Here is a 17446-nt window from a genome sequence, read left to right on the forward strand (position 1 = left end):
GACATCAGGTTAGTGTTATGCAGTAGTTCTGATACTAGAAATATTGCTGTCAGTCTGGCGTGCGTGGTGATGCATAACATGTGCAGGGCAATCACATGCTCTAAAATGTTTTGATTTTATATGTGTCTCTTTAAATGTTTAAAAAGTTTTTTTTTTTTTTACATCAACTTTTATTGCCATTAGACAGAGGACCAATAGCCCCCTATGTGGTAGTATATAGGTGACAGGTACTCTTGATTAGACAGAGCCAGGTGGACAGGAGAGGGAGGGTGCAGCCAGGAGGAGAGGGAATGCAGCCAGGTGGAAAAGAGAGGGGGTGCAGCCAGGTGGACAGGAGAGGGCAGAGCCTTGTGGACAGGAGAGGGGGGTGCAGCCAAGTGGGGGAGGACAGGGCCAGGTGAACAGGAGAGGGGGGGTGCAGCCAGGTGGGGGCTGGACAGAGCAAGGTGTGCAAGAGAGGGGGGTGCAACCAGGTGGAGGTGGGAGATGTAGCCAGGTGGACAGGAGAGGGGGGAGGGTACAGCCAGGTGGGGGGAGGACAGAGCCAGGTAAACAGGAGAGGGTGGGGTGCAGCCAGGTGGGGGGGAGGACAGAGCCAGGTGGGGGGGAATGCAGCCAGGTGGAAAAGAGAGGGGGTTGCAGCCAGGTGGACAGGAGATGGGGTGCAGCCAAGTGGACAGGAGATGGGCAGAGGGTACAGCCAGGTGGTGGGGGAGGACAGAGCCAGGTGGTCAGGAGAGGAGTGTGCAGCCAGGTGGCGGGGGGGGGGACAGAGCCAGGTGGTCAGGAGAGGAGTGTGCAGCCAGGTGGCGGGGGGGGAGGACAGAGCCAGGTGGACAGGAGAGGGGGGTGCAGCCAGGTGGAAAAGAGAGGGGGGTTGCAGCCAGGTGGACAGGAGAGGGGGGTTGCAGCCAGGTGGACAGGAGAGGGGGGTTGCAGCCAGGTGGACAGGAGAGGGCAGAGCCAGGTGGACAGGAGAGGGGGGTGCAGCCAAGTGGGGGGAGGACAGAGCGAGGTGAACAGGAGAGGGGGGTGGGTGCAGCCAGGTGGGGGCTGGACAGAGCAAGGTGTGCAAGAGAGGGGGTGCAACCACATGGAGGTGGGAGATGTAGCCAGGTGGACAGGAGAGGGGGGAGGGTACAGCCAGGTGGGGGGAGGACAGAGCCAGGTAAACAGGAGAGGGTGGGGTGCAGCCAGGTGGGGGGAGGACAGAGCCAGGTGGGGGGGAATGCAGCCAGGTGGAAAAGAGAGGGGGTTGCAGCCAGGTGGACAGGAGATGGGGTGCAGCCAGGTGGACAGGAGATGGGCAGAGGGTACAGCCAGGTGGTGGGGGAGGACAGAGCCAGGTGGTCAGGAGAGGAGTGTGCAGCCAGGTGGCGGGGGGGGGACAGAGCCAGGTGGTCAGGAGAGGAGTGTGCAGCCAGGTGGCGGGGGGGAGGACAGAGCCAGGTGGACAGGAGAGGGGGGTGCAGCCAGGTGGAAAAGAGAGGGGGGTTGCAGCCAGGTGGACAGGAGAGGGGGGTTGCAGCCAGGTGGACAGGAGAGGGGGGTTGCAGCCAGGTGGACAGGAGAGGGGGGTTGCAGCCAGGTGGACAGGAGAGGGCAGAGCCAGGTGGACAGGAGAGGGGGGTGCAGCCAAGTGGGGGGAGGACAGAGCCAGGTGAACAGGAGAGGGGGGTGGGTGCAGCCAGGTGGGGGCTGGACAGAGCAAGGTGTGCAAGAGAGGGGGTGCAACCAGGTGGAGGTGGGAGATGTAGCCAGGTGGACAGGAGAGGGGGAGGGTACAGCCAGGTGGGGGGAGGACAGAGCCAGGTAAACAGGAGAGGGTGGGGTGCAGCCAGGTGGGGGGGAGGACAGAGCCAGGTGGGGGGGAATGCAGCCAGGTGGAAAAGAGAGGGGGTTGCAGCCAGGTGGACAGGAGATGGGGTGCAGCCAAGTGGACAGGAGATGGGCAGAGGGTACAGCCAGGTGGTGGGGGAGGACAGAGCCAGGTGGTCAGGAGAGGAGTGTGCAGCCAGGTGGCGGGGGGGGACAGAGCCAGGTGGTCAGGAGAGGAGTGTGCAGCCAGGTGGCGGGGGGGAGGACAGAGCCAGGTGGACAGGAGAGGGGGGTGCAGCCAGGTGGAAAAGAGAGGGGGGTTGCAGCCAGGTGGACAGGAGAGGGAGTGTGCACCCATGTGGAGGGGGAATGCAGCCAGGTGGAAAAGAGAGGGGGTTGCAGCCAGGTGGACAGGAGATGGGGTGCAGCCAGGTGGACAGGAGAGGGCAGAGCCAGGTGGAGGAGAGGGGGGTTTGGAGCTACAGAAGGTGGAGGAGTCTAAGCCAGGTGGGGGGAGGACAGAGCTAGATGAACAGGAGAGGGGGGAGGGTACAGCCAGGTGGGGTGGGAGGGGAGGACAGAGCCAGGTGGACAGGAGAGGGGATGTGCAGCCAGGTGGAGGGGGGATGCAGCCAGGTGGGGGGGACAGAGCCAGGTGGACAGGGGAAGGGCGAGGGTACAGCCAGGTGGGGTGGGGGGGAGGACAGAGCCAGGTGGACAAGAGAGGGGGGGATGCAGCCAGGTGGGGGGGGGGGCAGAGCCAGGTGGACAGGAGAGGGGAGGTGCAGCCTGGTGGGGGGCAGAGCCAGGTGGACAGAAGAGGGGGGTGCAGCCAGTGGGGGGGGGGGGGGGGTGGACACAGGGCTGGTGCAGGAGAGAGAGGGGAGAGGAGAGAGACTGGTAAGTCACAGTGCTCACTCACTTGTAATGGTCCTGGGTGTGGGATGTTATTGAAGCTGCAGGCATGCTGGAGGTGGAGAGGACAGAACAGAAGGGAATGGATCCTCTCCACCTAGGACAGTTGCACTTCCCGAACCATCACCTAAGCACAGTGACAGAGCAGAGAACAGAGGGGTCATTGAAGGAGAGAGGGGGAGGAGAGGAGCAGGTGAATAGGTTTTCTGAGTCCCTTACCTTACATAGCAGGTGGAAGACAGAGGATGCAGCATGTCCGAGCAGAGGGCAGAAGCTGTCCAACTTTTCATTAACAGGCAGATGATTGGTTGCTAGGACCGCCCATACTAACAAATCACAAGCTTTTTTACTTGAAAAGTTGGACAGCTCCTGCCTTCTGCTCGGACATTCTCTCTTCTACTTGCTGTGTAATGCCCCGTACACACGTGCAGATTATCTGCAGACTTTTGTCTGCAGACTTACCTTTTCTATGTAGTGCAAGGGCCTGCCGGATTACATACAAATTGAAAGTGTTTAGGTTTGACCTCATATTATATGGTTTTGGTAAGTCTGTAGACAAAAGTCTGCAGATAATCTGCACGTGTGTATGGGGCATAAGAATGAAATTGGCGGCGGGGGAAGGAGGACACACAGGCAGTCTGCCAGATACCACAGCACTTTTCACCTGTGACCTGCACATACTCCCCCTCCAGCTTCATGTACCTGAGCAGGGCGGGCCAGGCGCAGTCCTCTTGGAAGCAGCAGCACCTTCTCTCCTGCTGGGGGTGGAGGTAGGGGCGGGGATGGAGTTCTCTGAGTCATCTTATGCATGCAGTCTGTCTGGCAGCACAGCTGAAGTGCTCACTCCTCACCGCCGCATGCAGCCAGCGCAGCGCTCTGGGACCCCACGCTGTGCTGAAGGCAGGGAGATACTTGCTGCCAGGCTCAGAAGCGGCTCTTTAACTAGGCAAATTAGGCGGCTGCGAGGCCCCTGTGAGTGTGAGGCCTAAGGCGACCGCCTAATTTGCCTAATTAGAGAGCCGCCTCTGCCTATAGGTAAGCCTATGATAAGTCTTACCTATAGGTACAACTTGCAGAGGAGGGTTTACTTCCTCTTTTAAACTGCTCTCCTTTTACATACACAAGTTCATTCCTTTGATCTAAAAGAACAAAATTATACATTGTAAAACATTGTGTTTATAGTTATCTCGCAGCCTTAACAATGTTGATAAACATTTCCCAGAGGCTCTTTTTTTTTTTTTTTTTACATCTGTGAGTGAGCAGAGAATAGCTCTGTATGAATTGAGGAAAAGCGGATTTCCAGCCTCAAAACAAAATTTTGCCATCCGCTTGCTCTAAGTAACCTGAGTGCCGGTTCACACTGATGCGGCTGCGGCGTTCGCATGTAATGTCGGAGCGTACTGCTCCTTCATTGCATGCGATCGGCTGTGCGGTGCGAGTTTAGCCATACACTTTGTATGGCTAAATTCGCACCGCACCTGCAGCAAACACGCACAGGACCCTTTTTTGCAGCCGCATCAGGATCGGATCGCACAGCGGTTCACACTTGTGCGATCCGATCCTGTGCGAACTGCAAGATTGCACTGCGATATGCGATCAAACTGGGGGTGTCGTTAAGATTACATTGACACCCCCAGCGTATCGCATATGGCAGTGTGAACTGCCAGGGGTGCGTTTGCGATGCGGTAACAGGCTGCGAATTCGCAGCCTTCCCGCATCGCATAAGTGTGAACCGCCACTAAAAAAGAATTGGATAATCACAATTTGTTTTTTTTTTGGTTTACTTACCTTGTTTTTTAAAGAAAATATACTTACCTTCCTTCCACTTCCTCCCTCTGCTGCCGTTGCCCACGCCGTGACTTCCTGCTGGCATTGACCCCTGGGAGCCAAGTGTCATCACTCCCAGGAGTCAATGCGCCTGCAGCGGCCATGCTCGTCACTTCCGGTGCAGGCGCATCATTCCCTGCTAAACAGCTTCTGGGCATGCCCAGAAGCTGTGCAGGGATGACGAGCCTGCACCGGAAGTGACGAGCAGCGACGGTGCAGGGCATTCTGGGACTCCGACGTCACCGAAGAGGACGCTCCGGCTTCAGCTGCCCACACCTGAGATGGCAGCGCTGGACAAGACATTTTCAAGGTAAGTATTTCTTCTAAAAGGTAAGTGAAACCAGGGACAGTTCAGAGGCTATCATTGCTGAAATGCACTAGCCCTGACTGTCCTGGGGGTATTTTTATCTAATTTTTTTTTTTCCAGGCCGGAACTCCACTTTAAGATTGGGAGGGGGATTGAGATCACGATTTTTTTTTTTTTTTTTACGATTATTCGTGCAGCTCTACTGTCACTGTACTAATGACACTGGCTGGGAAGGGGGTAAACATCTAGGACAATCCAAGGGTTACCTGTGTGCCTAACCACTGTTTTGTGTGTACTGTGTGCTTCTTTCACTAAGGGATGTGTTAGTTTTAATTCCCTAAACGAAATCTGGCACATTCCTGCTAACAGGACTGAGCCCTATCTTTTTTACATATGCAGAACTCCGTCCAGTCGGCCTCCTTGTCGACTTTAACTTGTGAGGCCAGGTAAAAGCCATGGTTTTACAAGGAAAAGATTAGAAACATGGATCATTGAAAGGAACACATTGGAAATGCAATTACTTTCATAACAACCGAGGCCTTGGAACATGTTCGCCATCAGTGGGGGAGAAGAAGCAGTGGTGGAACTACCAGAGTCAGAAAGGTTAGACTTGCAACCGGGCCCTGGTGTTCTGCCACTGTGGGGGAGGGCCCGCTGCCTGAAGGTACTTCTCTAGTTTTGCTTGGGTTGAGACTCAGGAGATAGTATACTCTCTGAAATTGTAACTGCACAGTGGACCCCCCGCTGCCACTCATCCCATCACCCCCGCCCCAACCACTGGCACTCATCCTATTCCTCCCCATCAACCCTTCAGCACTGCCACTGGTCACCCCCTCCCTCCCAGCATTGCCGCTGGTCCCATCAACCCCCCAGCTCTGCCACTGGCCCCCCCCCCCCCGCACTGCCACTGATCCCATCCCTCTAGCACTGCCACTCATTCCATCCCCCTGCACCCCACTGCCACTGCTCCCATGAGCTCCCCAGCACTGCCACTTATTCTACTACCCCTTCACCACTGCCACTGATCCAATCAACCCCCCCCCCCCCCCCCAGCAGTGCCACTGCTCACAACCCCCCTCCCCTAGCACTGCCACTCATCCTACTACCTCTGCACCACTGTCGCCACTGATCCCATCAACCCCCCCCTCCCAGCAGTGCTACTAAACCCATTCTCACTACTGTAGCTAACCAGCACTGCCACTACATACCTTGGACTGTCTACTTTCCAAAAAGGGTCATTTGGTGGGTATTTTGCCTATCCTGGCATTTTTGGGCCTCAAGAAATGAGAAGGACTGTCAGTACACCAGGACTGATCGATTTTCATATATATATATGAACTCTGAACTTACTTTCCTACAAGCTGAATAATAAACACTGATTTGGGTTACTTTCACCAAAGAAATGTACAGTTTGGCCTAAATTTATGAAGAAAGAATATTTGCAAATTTTATATCCGAAATTAAGAATTTTTTTTTTTTAAATATTTAGTTTCTCTTTTTTTTTTTCATATTTTTAGCAAAAAAAAAATACCCAGTGGTGATTATCTACCACTGAAAGAAAGTTATATTTGTGTGAAAAAAATGCTAAAAAATGTCATATGGGTACAGTGTTGCATGACAGCGCAATTGTCACTAAAAGCTGAAAATTGGCCGAGGCAGGAAGGGGCTGAAAGTGCCTGGTATTGAAGTGGTAAAGCTCCAATCCTCAAATAAATATGAAAATAAACCAATGTAACACCAAACTGTGAAAAAAATCATAATATATAAAAGTCCGTCAAAGCTTGTGTATATAAAAATTAGTGAGTTTTTTAAATCCTCTGTGACTCCCTTGGTGAGTTCCACCACCACTACTACAATCAGCCTCTTACCAAACAGGAGCGATCCCAGATTATAGGAGGTCTTATCTTGCTCATGGATGCCTGCTGTGTGCTCTTGCAGAAATCGCATCAAAGGGATCAGGAACCACAGGATACACTAATACATTTAATACATTAAATCTGATCAAACCTTCACTTGCTATATATCATGATTCTGGCAAAATGACAAGTAACAAACACTTTGTAGTGAAAAATACCAGGTTTATTATTATATTAATGGAGAGCTACTCACAGAGATAAGAGCACAGCAAAAAATGTTGCTGTCGCTTCCTCCAGCGATGTGATGTCAGCACAAGCTCCTCCCCCATGAGGTCCCTTCTGCTCAGCGGGGGATTGATCTGACGATCCCCGCTGAGCAAGCGGGTGACAGCTCTGTCTCCACTCTGTGTGCGCAGACGGAGCTGTCAGATCCCCGCTGTCCTCTATGGGGAGATTGGATGAGAATGAACCGCCTGTCCGTTCTCACCCGATCGCATCCGATCTGCCAGACGGATGGAAAATAGGGTTTCCATCCGTCCGGATTTCACGGACCGGATCGGAGAGCAGCGGGTGTCAGTGGACACATCACCGCTGACATCTGCTGCCCCATAGGGATGCATGGAGGATCCGATCAGGTCCGCCTGAAAAACTGACAGGCGGATCGGATCAGATCGCCCATGTTAAAGGACCCTATTGTTTTTTTTTTTTTTTATGAATCTTTATTTAGTTTTACAAAGAAGCATAGAAAAAAAAAAGGGGGAACAACAACGTCAAGGGTGAAGGAGGGGGGAATGTGGCCAAACAGTGCCACAGCTCTGGGGGTACAAAAGTGCAATTCGGATCACAGCGTAAAAAGGCAATAAAATTCGAACATAGTGCATTGCAAAACCAACATTTGACAAAGGGCAGGATGCCGGAGGTCACGAGCTAGGATTGACCAATGATAGCCTCAGTGGTCTATCTTGCACAGAGCCCAGCTCTGGGAACCCCAAGCCAAAGTCCACCCCGGGGGAGCGGGGCTGTGTCCTCTATCTGCTGTGGTCAATTCGAGATTAGGGCTCTGTTTCTGGAAGAAGAGTGACAGAGGTGCCGGGAGGTAAGTGGGGACTGCGGGTGAGTGCTGGCAGAGGTTCTTGATGACTCCTCCTGTAAATGCACAGGAAGCCAAGAAGCCCGTTCCTCCTGCTGGATCTCATTTTAGTGAATGGAGTAGAGGGGGATGTTGATTGAGGGAGCCTGGGACAGTACTAGTGCACACTGGAGGAGGACTGAGGGGATGTGGGGGCTGCCATGGCTGGGCTTTGTGGGGGTTTCATTAATGGGGTACTGGGAGGGCTTCATGGCAATGATGTCACGAGGAGAGTCCACCCTACGACAGCCTGCAGGTTCTCTAATCTGTGGTAAATGACAGCGCTGGTCCCCATAGCATCCTGTTCTGCCAGAGACTAGCACTGTAACTCACAAATCAGTCTCCTTTCTAGCAGTGTCATTGGACAGCAATGGGAAAACTGTCCGACCACACTACTTGGCATTGGCAGGACAGTGCTACATGTAGTTGGTACCCGGGGGGGAGATTAAAATGACATGAAATGGTATGGCCCTGTAAACTATTTTTCATTAAATTATATTATGTTCCTCTTCTTTCTTGTAATGTCTTTGTGGGCTCTCAAACCTCTCCTTTTCCCTTTTCACTTCTGTTTGTTTGGAAGAAGCAGCGCACATTGGTTGCAGTCATGTGCACCGCTCAAAGCACACTACACATCCCATTGTCCATCTCAGGAGTAAGCAAGACAGGGTGGCTATGTTCCTACATACAGTGGAACCATGGAGAATGAACATAGCCACCTTCTAACAGGAAGCCAGATTACAGCAAAAAAAGAAGAATCTGGAGAAGGCTAAGAGCAATAGAAAGCACTTTTTTTTTTGTGCAGAACAAAACCCTCCTTTCCTATACAGCCAAGTAAGCTGCCATCTAAGCCTAGCTGGTGTCATAGCTAAACATGTGCAGCATCATGGCAACTGCAAATCTAACAGAGGCTACGATGGCAGCTTCCTTGGCTGTAAAGGAGAGGAGGATTTCGTTTTCGCTTTAAATCCACAAATTTTTCTTCTTCACCTTCTTCTTTTTTTTTTTTTTTTTTTTTTTTTTTTTTTTTTTATGCTGGCTTTTTGACAAATATAAAAATTTAGATGTTGGCTGGAAGGCTCAGTGCAGTGTAAAGGCTTGTTCACACATAAACATGCATAAAAATGCTCAAGAATGTATGTGCATTGCCTTCCATTGACAGGTGTTACATGTTTATAAGCAGCCACAGATAGATCATGCAACCCATTGCTCTTAGGGCTGTGTTCTAAACCCATTGCTCTTAGGGCTGTGTTCTAAACCCATTGCTCTTAGGGCTGTGTTCTAAACCCATTGCTCTTAGGGCTGTGTTCTAAACCCATTGCTCTTAGGGCTGTGTTCTAAACCCATTGCTCTTAGGGCTGTGTTCTAAACCCATTGCTCTTAGGGCTGTGTTCTAAACCCATTGCTCTTAGGGCTGTGTTCTAAACCCATTGCTCTTAGGGCTGTGTTCTAAACCCATTGCTCTTAGGGCTGTGTTCTAAATCCATTGCTCTTAGGGCTGTGTTCTAAACCCATTGCTCTTAGGGCTGTGTTCTAAATCCATTGCTCTTAGGGCTGTGTTATAAAGCTGCTGGTGCCCTGTATGTTTACTAGAAGCCAGCAGCTGTATCACACAGCCCTGAAGCGCTAATTGTTCATTCACAATATTAAAAGAAACACTGCTTTGGGGGGGGGGGGGGGGGCTCAGTGCTGGCTGTACTGGTACTGGCTGTACTCCCTCACAGGAATGCCCATAAATTGGTCTTTAGACTTATGTTAATGCTGTCTTTAGCTCTACCTAAGGAAAGAAGTGCTTTATATCTGTAATGAGGCCACTGATCAGAACAGGACCAAATGGCGGATCACCTTCACCAATTAAGAACAACAATAAATCTTGCAGATGGGTTAGAGGGGGTGGGTCATATTTTGCAGGCAATAAGGCTTTAAGGAAAATCTCCAACTCTTTATAATCTGTTGATAAATGAACTAGTCCTGACTATGAAACTATTTCCATAATATACTTGCAGGTAAAGTATAACTAAAGGCATTAGAGAGGGAGAGGGATTAGACCACCTGTCAGTTTTTATTGCTGTCTATGCCCCCCCTTAAGGAGATACACCCTCTCTATTTGTCCTGTTTACCAGTATCATTGAAAGTAAAATTACCCAAATTTTGGGTTGTCCCCAGAAATGTGACAGAGGGGAAATCTTCTAATGGGGACACTAGTTCTGGTGACCAGGGGGTCCCCAAGGAATTTCCTTGATTTACAGGGATTTCCTCACACTTCCTGTTTAAAAGACAAAAAAAATCAATCATTGGCGCACTTTTAGCTTGATGCGGAGGGCGTCGGCAATCCATATAAAAGTTCAATGCTAAAACTGAGTCTCTGGGGTAAGCTGCTGGCTTTGGACAACTGCAGGCTCAGGATAAAGCTGGTAGAGACTCCAAACACGCGCACCGCCCCGCTCAACCTGACATCCCGATGTGACGTTGGCCGGCTTCTCTAGAGTGTACCCTTGTCCCAGGAAGCATTGGGAGCCCCCAGCACAACTTCGAGGACAGGCACTCCACATTGGATTGCAGCCTGTCCTCCCCCAGGGCGGATGAACACTTTATATCCAGACACATGTGCTGACATCTGTTATCCTATGAGTTTTATTCATCTGTTTGGATTGAACATACTCAATTGCTGCACTTAGATGGTGCTGCAGTTTCTTTTTTTTTTTTCCCTCACTTCCTGTGTGCCTATGGGACAGGAAGTGAAGGTAAATCTCCGCAATCGGACACAGATAGCGAAAAGAAAATTTGATAGTTGGTATAACCCTTCCTTGTTCTATCCAAAAAAAAAAAAAAAAAAAGTTTTGCCTATAGTTCTACTTTAAGGTATTTACGATTTGCCAGACACTGAACAAACTCCAAATCCAACTGGAACCGATATTGGTCTTTTCTCATCTGAAAGAAGATATAATGGAAATGTCAGCATTATTTACACACCAGTATCACACCAATTTAATTAACTGGAGTGGGGGTGTCTTTTGACTGTATACTTTGTGCTAAAAGGTTGCCCCTGTTTCCCATTCCAAGTCAGGAGGTTCTCTGTCTCACCGTGACATTTCTGTTATTCCTCTAGATTGTGGGGATGGCTCTGGACTCTCAGCCTGGACCATCGCCTCTTCCTGGGGCTCAGCTCTGCTTGCCATTCAGAAGTCATGGGAGAGACACACAGGTGAGTAAACAAGTAAAAGGTACAGGGATCATACAGCGCCAACAGTTTTTAAAGTGCTTTACAAAATAAAAGAAGACAGAATGTTACGATACAATTCTATACAAGAGGATTATGAGGCCCTGCTCATGGAGCTTACAATCTAAAAGAGAGGGGCAAGTGGTACAAAAACTGTACCACTTCAAAACAAAAAAAACTGTGTAGAGCTGATGGAAAAGATTGAAGTGCAGCTTATAGGTGGAGGTGGGTAGGCTTCTCTGTAGAAACTAGTTTTCAGGGATTGCCTAAAGTGGACAGAGTAGGAAATAACTGGACAGGTTTGGGTCGGGAGTTCCAGATTATAGAGGCTCTGGAGAAATCTTGGAGGCAACTATGGGAGGAGGCGATGAGTGAGCTAAAGAACAGGAGGTCTTGGGGAGAAGTGGCGTGGATGACTGAAGTGATATTTCAAGGTTCGGTTGGTGATATAGTTATGGACAGAGTTGTGGATAGCTCTGTATGTTGTAGTTAGTATTTTGATATGTTGAGATAGTAGAGAGAGGCAGTAGCTGCAGATCAGTTAGCAAGGTGGGCGAGTTTAGCAGCAGCATTCATGATAAACTGACGGGGGGGATAGTCTATGTAGAGGTAAGCCAGCGAGAAGGGAGCTGCAATAGTTGAGGCAGGATACAACCAGGGAGTGGATTGGTAATGCTTTGGTATGTCAATCCAAAATGTATGGAGGTAAAGGTGGCAAGATTTAGTCAGTGATTGGATGTGGGGCCTGAAGGAGAGGTCAAAGTCTAGGATTACATCTAGCACCTTGACGTGTGTGGAGGGGCTCATTGTTGTGCTATTGATTGGTTATGTTAGGGGAAGGGGGATAAGGGGAAGGATATATTACAGGCTCGCTTTTTGAAAGACTGAGTTTAAGAAAGTGGTGTGACATCCATACTGACCCACTATATTACCAAAAGTATTGGGATGCCTGCCTTTACACGCACTTGAATTTTAACGGCATCCCAGTCTTAATCCATAGGGTTCAATATTGAGTTGGCCCACCCTTTGCAGCTTCAGCTCTTCTGGAAAGGCTGTCCACAAGGTTTAGGAGTGTGTTTATGGGAATGTTTGACCATTCTTCCAGAAGCTCATTTGTGAGGTCAGGCACTGATGTGGACGAGAAGGCTTGGTTTGCAGCCTCTGCTCTAATTCCAAAGGTGTTCTATCTGAGGTCAAGACTCTGTGTAAGCCAGTCAAGTTCCTTTACCCCAAACTCGCTCATCCATGTCTTTATGGACCTTGCTTTGTGCAATGGTCCAAATCATTTAGTGGAGGGGGGGGGGGGGAATTATGGTGTGGTGTTTTTCAGGGGTTGGGCTTGGCCCCTTGGTTCCAGTGAAGGAAACTCTAAAGGTGTCAGCATACCAAGACATTTTGGACAATTTCATGGCCCCAACTTTGTGGTAACAGTTTGGGGATGGACCCTTCCTGTTCCAACATGACTGCACACTGGTGCACAAAGCAAGGTCCTTAACCACTTAAGCCCCGGAAGATTTTACCCCCATTCCGACCAGGGGGTATTTTACGACTCGGCACTGCGTGACTTTAACTGACAATTGTGCGGTCATGCAATGTGGTACCCAAACGAAATTTACGTCCTTTTTTTCCCACAAACAGAGCTTTCTTTTGGTGGTATTTGATCACCTCTGCGCTTTTTATTTTTTGCGATATTAATAAAAAAAGAGCGAAAATTTTGCAAAAAAATGACATTTTCAACTTTGTCTTTTAAAAAATATCCAATATACTCAATTTATGTAATTTTTTTTGGCCAAAATATATTTAGCTACATGTCTTTGACAAAAAAAAAATTCAATGAGCGTATTTTTATTGGTTTGCGCAAAAGTTATAGCGTCTACAAACTATGGTGTAAATACAGAAATTTACGCAGCTTTAATTTTTGACTGCCTATCTCATTTCATGAAGTGCTAAAATGGCAGGGCAGTACAAAACCCCCCCAAACTACCACTTTTTGGAAAGTAGACATCCTAAGGAATGTTCTGAGAGGCATGTTGAGCTCATTGAATATTTCATTTTTTTGTCACAGGTGTTTGAAAAATGACTAAAAATTTTTTTTTTTTTTTTACACAAAGTTGTCATTGAAATGATATATTGCTCACACATGCCATGGGTATATGTGTAATTACACCCCAAAATATATTCTGCTGCTTCTCCTGAGTACAGGGATACCACATATGTGGGACTTTTTGGGAGCCTAGCTGTGTACGGGACCACAAAAACAAATCCCCACCATCAGAATTTCAAAGGGCGTACATTTTTCATTGCATTTTCTCACTACCTCTAACGGTTTAGGAGGCCCTGAAATGTCAAGATACCACAAAACCCCCCCAAATGACCCCATTTTGGAAAGTAGACACCCCAAGCTGTTTGCTAAGAGGCATGGTGAGTCCATGGAATATTTTATATTTTACCACAAGTTTTGGGAATATTACTATTTTTTTTTTTTTTATTTTTTTTTTTTACACAACGTTGTCACTAAAAGATAAAATTCTCACACATGACATGGGTATATGTGGAATTACACCCCAAAATACATTCTGCCACTTCTCCTGAGTATGGGGATGCCCCATGTGTGAGACTTTTTGGGAGCCTAGCTGTGTACAGGACCGCGAAAACCAATCAACACTCTCAGGTTTTCTAATGGCGTAAATTGTGCATGTCACCTCTGCACTACCTGTCACAGTTTCGGAGGCCCTAAAATTCCAAGATAGCACAAAACCCCCCCAAATGACCCCATTTTGGAAAGTAGACACCCCAAGCTATTTGCTGAGAGGCATGGTGAGTCCATGGAATATTTTATATTTTGCCACAAGTTCCGGGAAATATATATATATATATATATATATATATTTTTTTTTTTTTTTTTACACAAAGTTGTCAGTAAATGATATATTGCTCACACATGCCATGGGTATATGTGAACTGACACCCCAAAATACATTGATGAGCAATATATCATATATATAATGAGCAATATATCATTTAGTGACAACTTTCTGTAAAAAAACAACAAAAAAAAAATAATAATAATTTTACCGAAACTTGTGGCAAAATATAAAATACTCCATGGACTCACCATGCCTCTCAGAAAAAAGCTTTGGGTGTCTACTTTTCAAAAAGGGGTCATTAGGGGGGTGTTTGAACAGTCCCGGCATTTTATGCTCAATCTTATCCACACATCACCCACTCTTCTAACCACTTGAAAACCAAGCCTTTTCTGTGCCTTTTTGTTTACATGAAAAAATATTTTTTTTTTACTAGAAAATTACTTTGAACCCCCAAACATTATATATTTTTTTAAAGCAGAGGCCCTATAGAATAAAATGGTGGATGTTGCAAATTTTTTTGTCACACGGTATTTGCGCACAGATTTTCCAAACGCAATTTTTGCGAAAAAATTACATTTTTTTTAATTTATTGCACAAATACACTATATAATTCCAATTTTTTTGGTAAAATTTAAAAGATGATCTTATGCCGAGTTCATAGACACCTAACATGACATGCTTTAAAAATTGCGCATGCCTGCGCAGCGACAAAAACGTATGTACATTTTTGAAAACCTTTAAAAGTCTCTACAGGTTACCACTTTAGACTTACAGAGGAGGTCTACTGCAAGAATTACTGCACTCGATCTGGCGATCGCGGCGATACCTCACATGCATGCTGCAATTGTGGTTTACATATGACACTAGACCACCGCTTGCGTGCGCCATTGCGCGCAAGCATCGGGGGTAAGGGGGGGGGCTCAATTTTTTTTTTTTTTTTTTTTCTTTTGCTTTTTTATGTTATTTTGACACCTTTCCTTTAATTTTTTTTTTTTTTTTAAATCATTTTTATTGTTATCATAGTGAATTTAAATATCCCCTATGATAGCAATCTGTGGTGACAGGTACTCTTTTTTAAAAAAATTGGGGTCTTTTAGACTCTAGATCTCTCCTCTGACCTTAACGCATCTGACCACACCAAAATTGGTGTGATAAAATACTTTCCCAATTTCCCAATGGCCCTGTTTATTTCTGGCGAAACAGAAGTCATAAAATGCTCGTAGCCTCCGGCATCTTAGGCCATAGAGATGATTGGAGCCATTCTCATCTCCAATTAGCTCTATGGTTAGATAATTGAACCACCGGCTGCACTCTCGGGTTAACCGGTGGGACAGGAGAGCCAGAGAAAAACCATGGAAGGCTGCGGAAGGCGGCGGTGGGGGGGGGGAGGCCCCTCCCACTGCATGTAAAAGCAGTCTAGCGGCCAATTACCTGCTAGAATTGCTTTTACATGTAAGCCGACCGCTGGCTGTAAAAAACGATACCAAGATGATGCCTAAAACTGCAGGCATCATCCTGGTATAACCACTCAAAGTCCAGCAACGTACCAGTACATTGCTGGTCCTTGTTTGGCATATAGGTTTTTTTTTTTTTTTTCATGCAGCCTGTGGGCTGAACGGAAAAAAAGAGAACCTATCAGAAATCAGCACAGGAATAATGCGTAGTATTACTCATCATTAACCGCCCAAACAACCACCCACTGAATTTAATGATGGGTATACACGACACTTTCCACGTATACCAAAATAGGATTTTAACTGCAGTGCTGAAATCAGAAAATCACCACAGCTGCTATCAGCAAAGGTATCCATATATGCTGAGCGCAAACGCTGTTTGTGTCAGAATATATAAAATCAATGCGTGGTAGCCGACGAGGGACCTGCAAGAGAAACAGGTCACAAAAGAATGAAAAAACAAACAAAGGACATTGAAAAAAAGTATAGTAGGAAGGAGTAGAAGGACATATAAAATGACTGACAACAACAGTTTTTGGATCTTCATCATTAACTGCCCAAACAACCACCCACTGAATTTAATGATGGGTATACACGGCGCTATCCACGTATACCAAAATAGGATTTTAACTGCAGTGCTGAAATCAGAAAATCACCACAGCTGCTATCAGCAAAGGTATCCATATATGCTGAGCGCAAACACTGTTTGTGTCAGAATATATAAAATCAATGCGTGGTAGCCGACAAGTACCTGCAAGAGAAACAGGTCACAAAAGAATGAAAAAACAAACAAAGGACATTGAAAAAAGTATAGTAGGAAGGAGTAGAAGGACATATAAAATTACTGACACCACAACAGTTTTTGGATCCTTTTATTTTTCTTTCTAACTGTTCCTTTACTTCTTGATTTGGGAGGGACTGCGATCTTCTGCGATCTTCTCTTCCAGCTTGGGTCTCTCAAAATGTCGATGGACATCCAACATCCTTCGAGACCCTGTGTTTATGTGCCCTACACTGTGTCGTGCTGTACCCTACGCTAATAATCCACTAGTGTATGGTAGCGCTCGAAACATTCCCCGATGCAGAGACCAGGTTGGTCAGGACATTTGGGACAATAATAACGGGTGTCACGCCTAAATCCGCGCTTGCTACAGACACGACATCTTCTTTGGGGCCATCTTTGGGTAGGGGTACTCGGGAGGACATGTGAAAAATGCCTCTCATGCAGCCGGCTCACTGCATCTGGAAGGGGAAGTTGGGCAGGCATGCCTCCTGGGTACAGGTAGGCAAGGATGATCTCTTCCTGGAATTCCCGGAAAGATCCAGTTCGTCCTGACGCCCTGTATAGGACAAAGGCGTTCAGCATAGCCAATTGGTATAGGTAAACAGACACTTTTTTGTACCAGCGTCTGGCTTTACGGGCAACTAAATACGGCGCCAAAAGCTGTTCGTTAAGGTCCACCCCTCCCATATTAAGGTTATATTCGTGGACACAGAGGGGTTTCTCCATAACGCCAGTTGCCGTAGGAATTTGGATCGTCGTGTCTGGGTGAAGGGAGGACAGAACATAAACATCCCGTGTATCCTTCCACTTCACCGCAAGTAATTTGTCCGTTTTCAAGCAGGCTCTCGCCCCCCGACTAAGACGGGAATCTACAAGCCGTTGGGGGAAGCCCCGGCGATTAGGTCGCACGGTGCCACATGCGCCAATTTGTAAATCGAGAAGGTGACTAAATAGTGGCACGCTTGTATAAAAGTTGTCCACGTACAAATGGTACCCCTTTCCGGATAAGGGTGACACCAAGTCCCAAACGATCTTACCGCTGCTCCCTATGTAGTCTGGGCAGTTGGGGGGCTCCACACAGCTATCTTTTCCCTCATAGACCCGGAAACTAACTGTATAGCCTGTGGCCCTGTCACACAATTTATACAGTTTGACCCCGTACTTGGCACGCTTGCTGGGGAGGTACTGTTTCATAGCAAGGCGGCCAGTAAATTTAATCAGGGACTCGTCAACGCAGACAACTTGTTCGGGGGTAAACAAGGCTGCAAACCG

The 17446-nt window shown here is 47.6% G+C and overlaps 1 protein-coding gene across 1 annotated transcript in view; it reads left to right on the plus strand.

Annotated features, from left to right (window-relative positions):
- The first annotated feature begins 10962 nt into the window (after window positions 1-10962).
- The window catches only part of KIAA0753, a 100306-nt gene continuing 93822 nt past the window's right edge, over window positions 10963-17446 (plus strand). The window contains exon 1 of the mRNA XM_082245419.1: window positions 10963-11054. Within this exon, the coding sequence (XP_082101545.1) occupies window positions 10968-11054 (87 nt within the window). The 5' untranslated portion in view covers window positions 10963-10967. The remainder of the gene's footprint in view (window positions 11055-17446) is intronic.

This window comes from Pelophylax lessonae (genome assembly GCF_965119305.1).
Source record: "Pelophylax lessonae genome assembly, chromosome: 2".
NCBI lineage: Eukaryota > Metazoa > Chordata > Amphibia > Anura > Ranidae > Pelophylax > Pelophylax lessonae.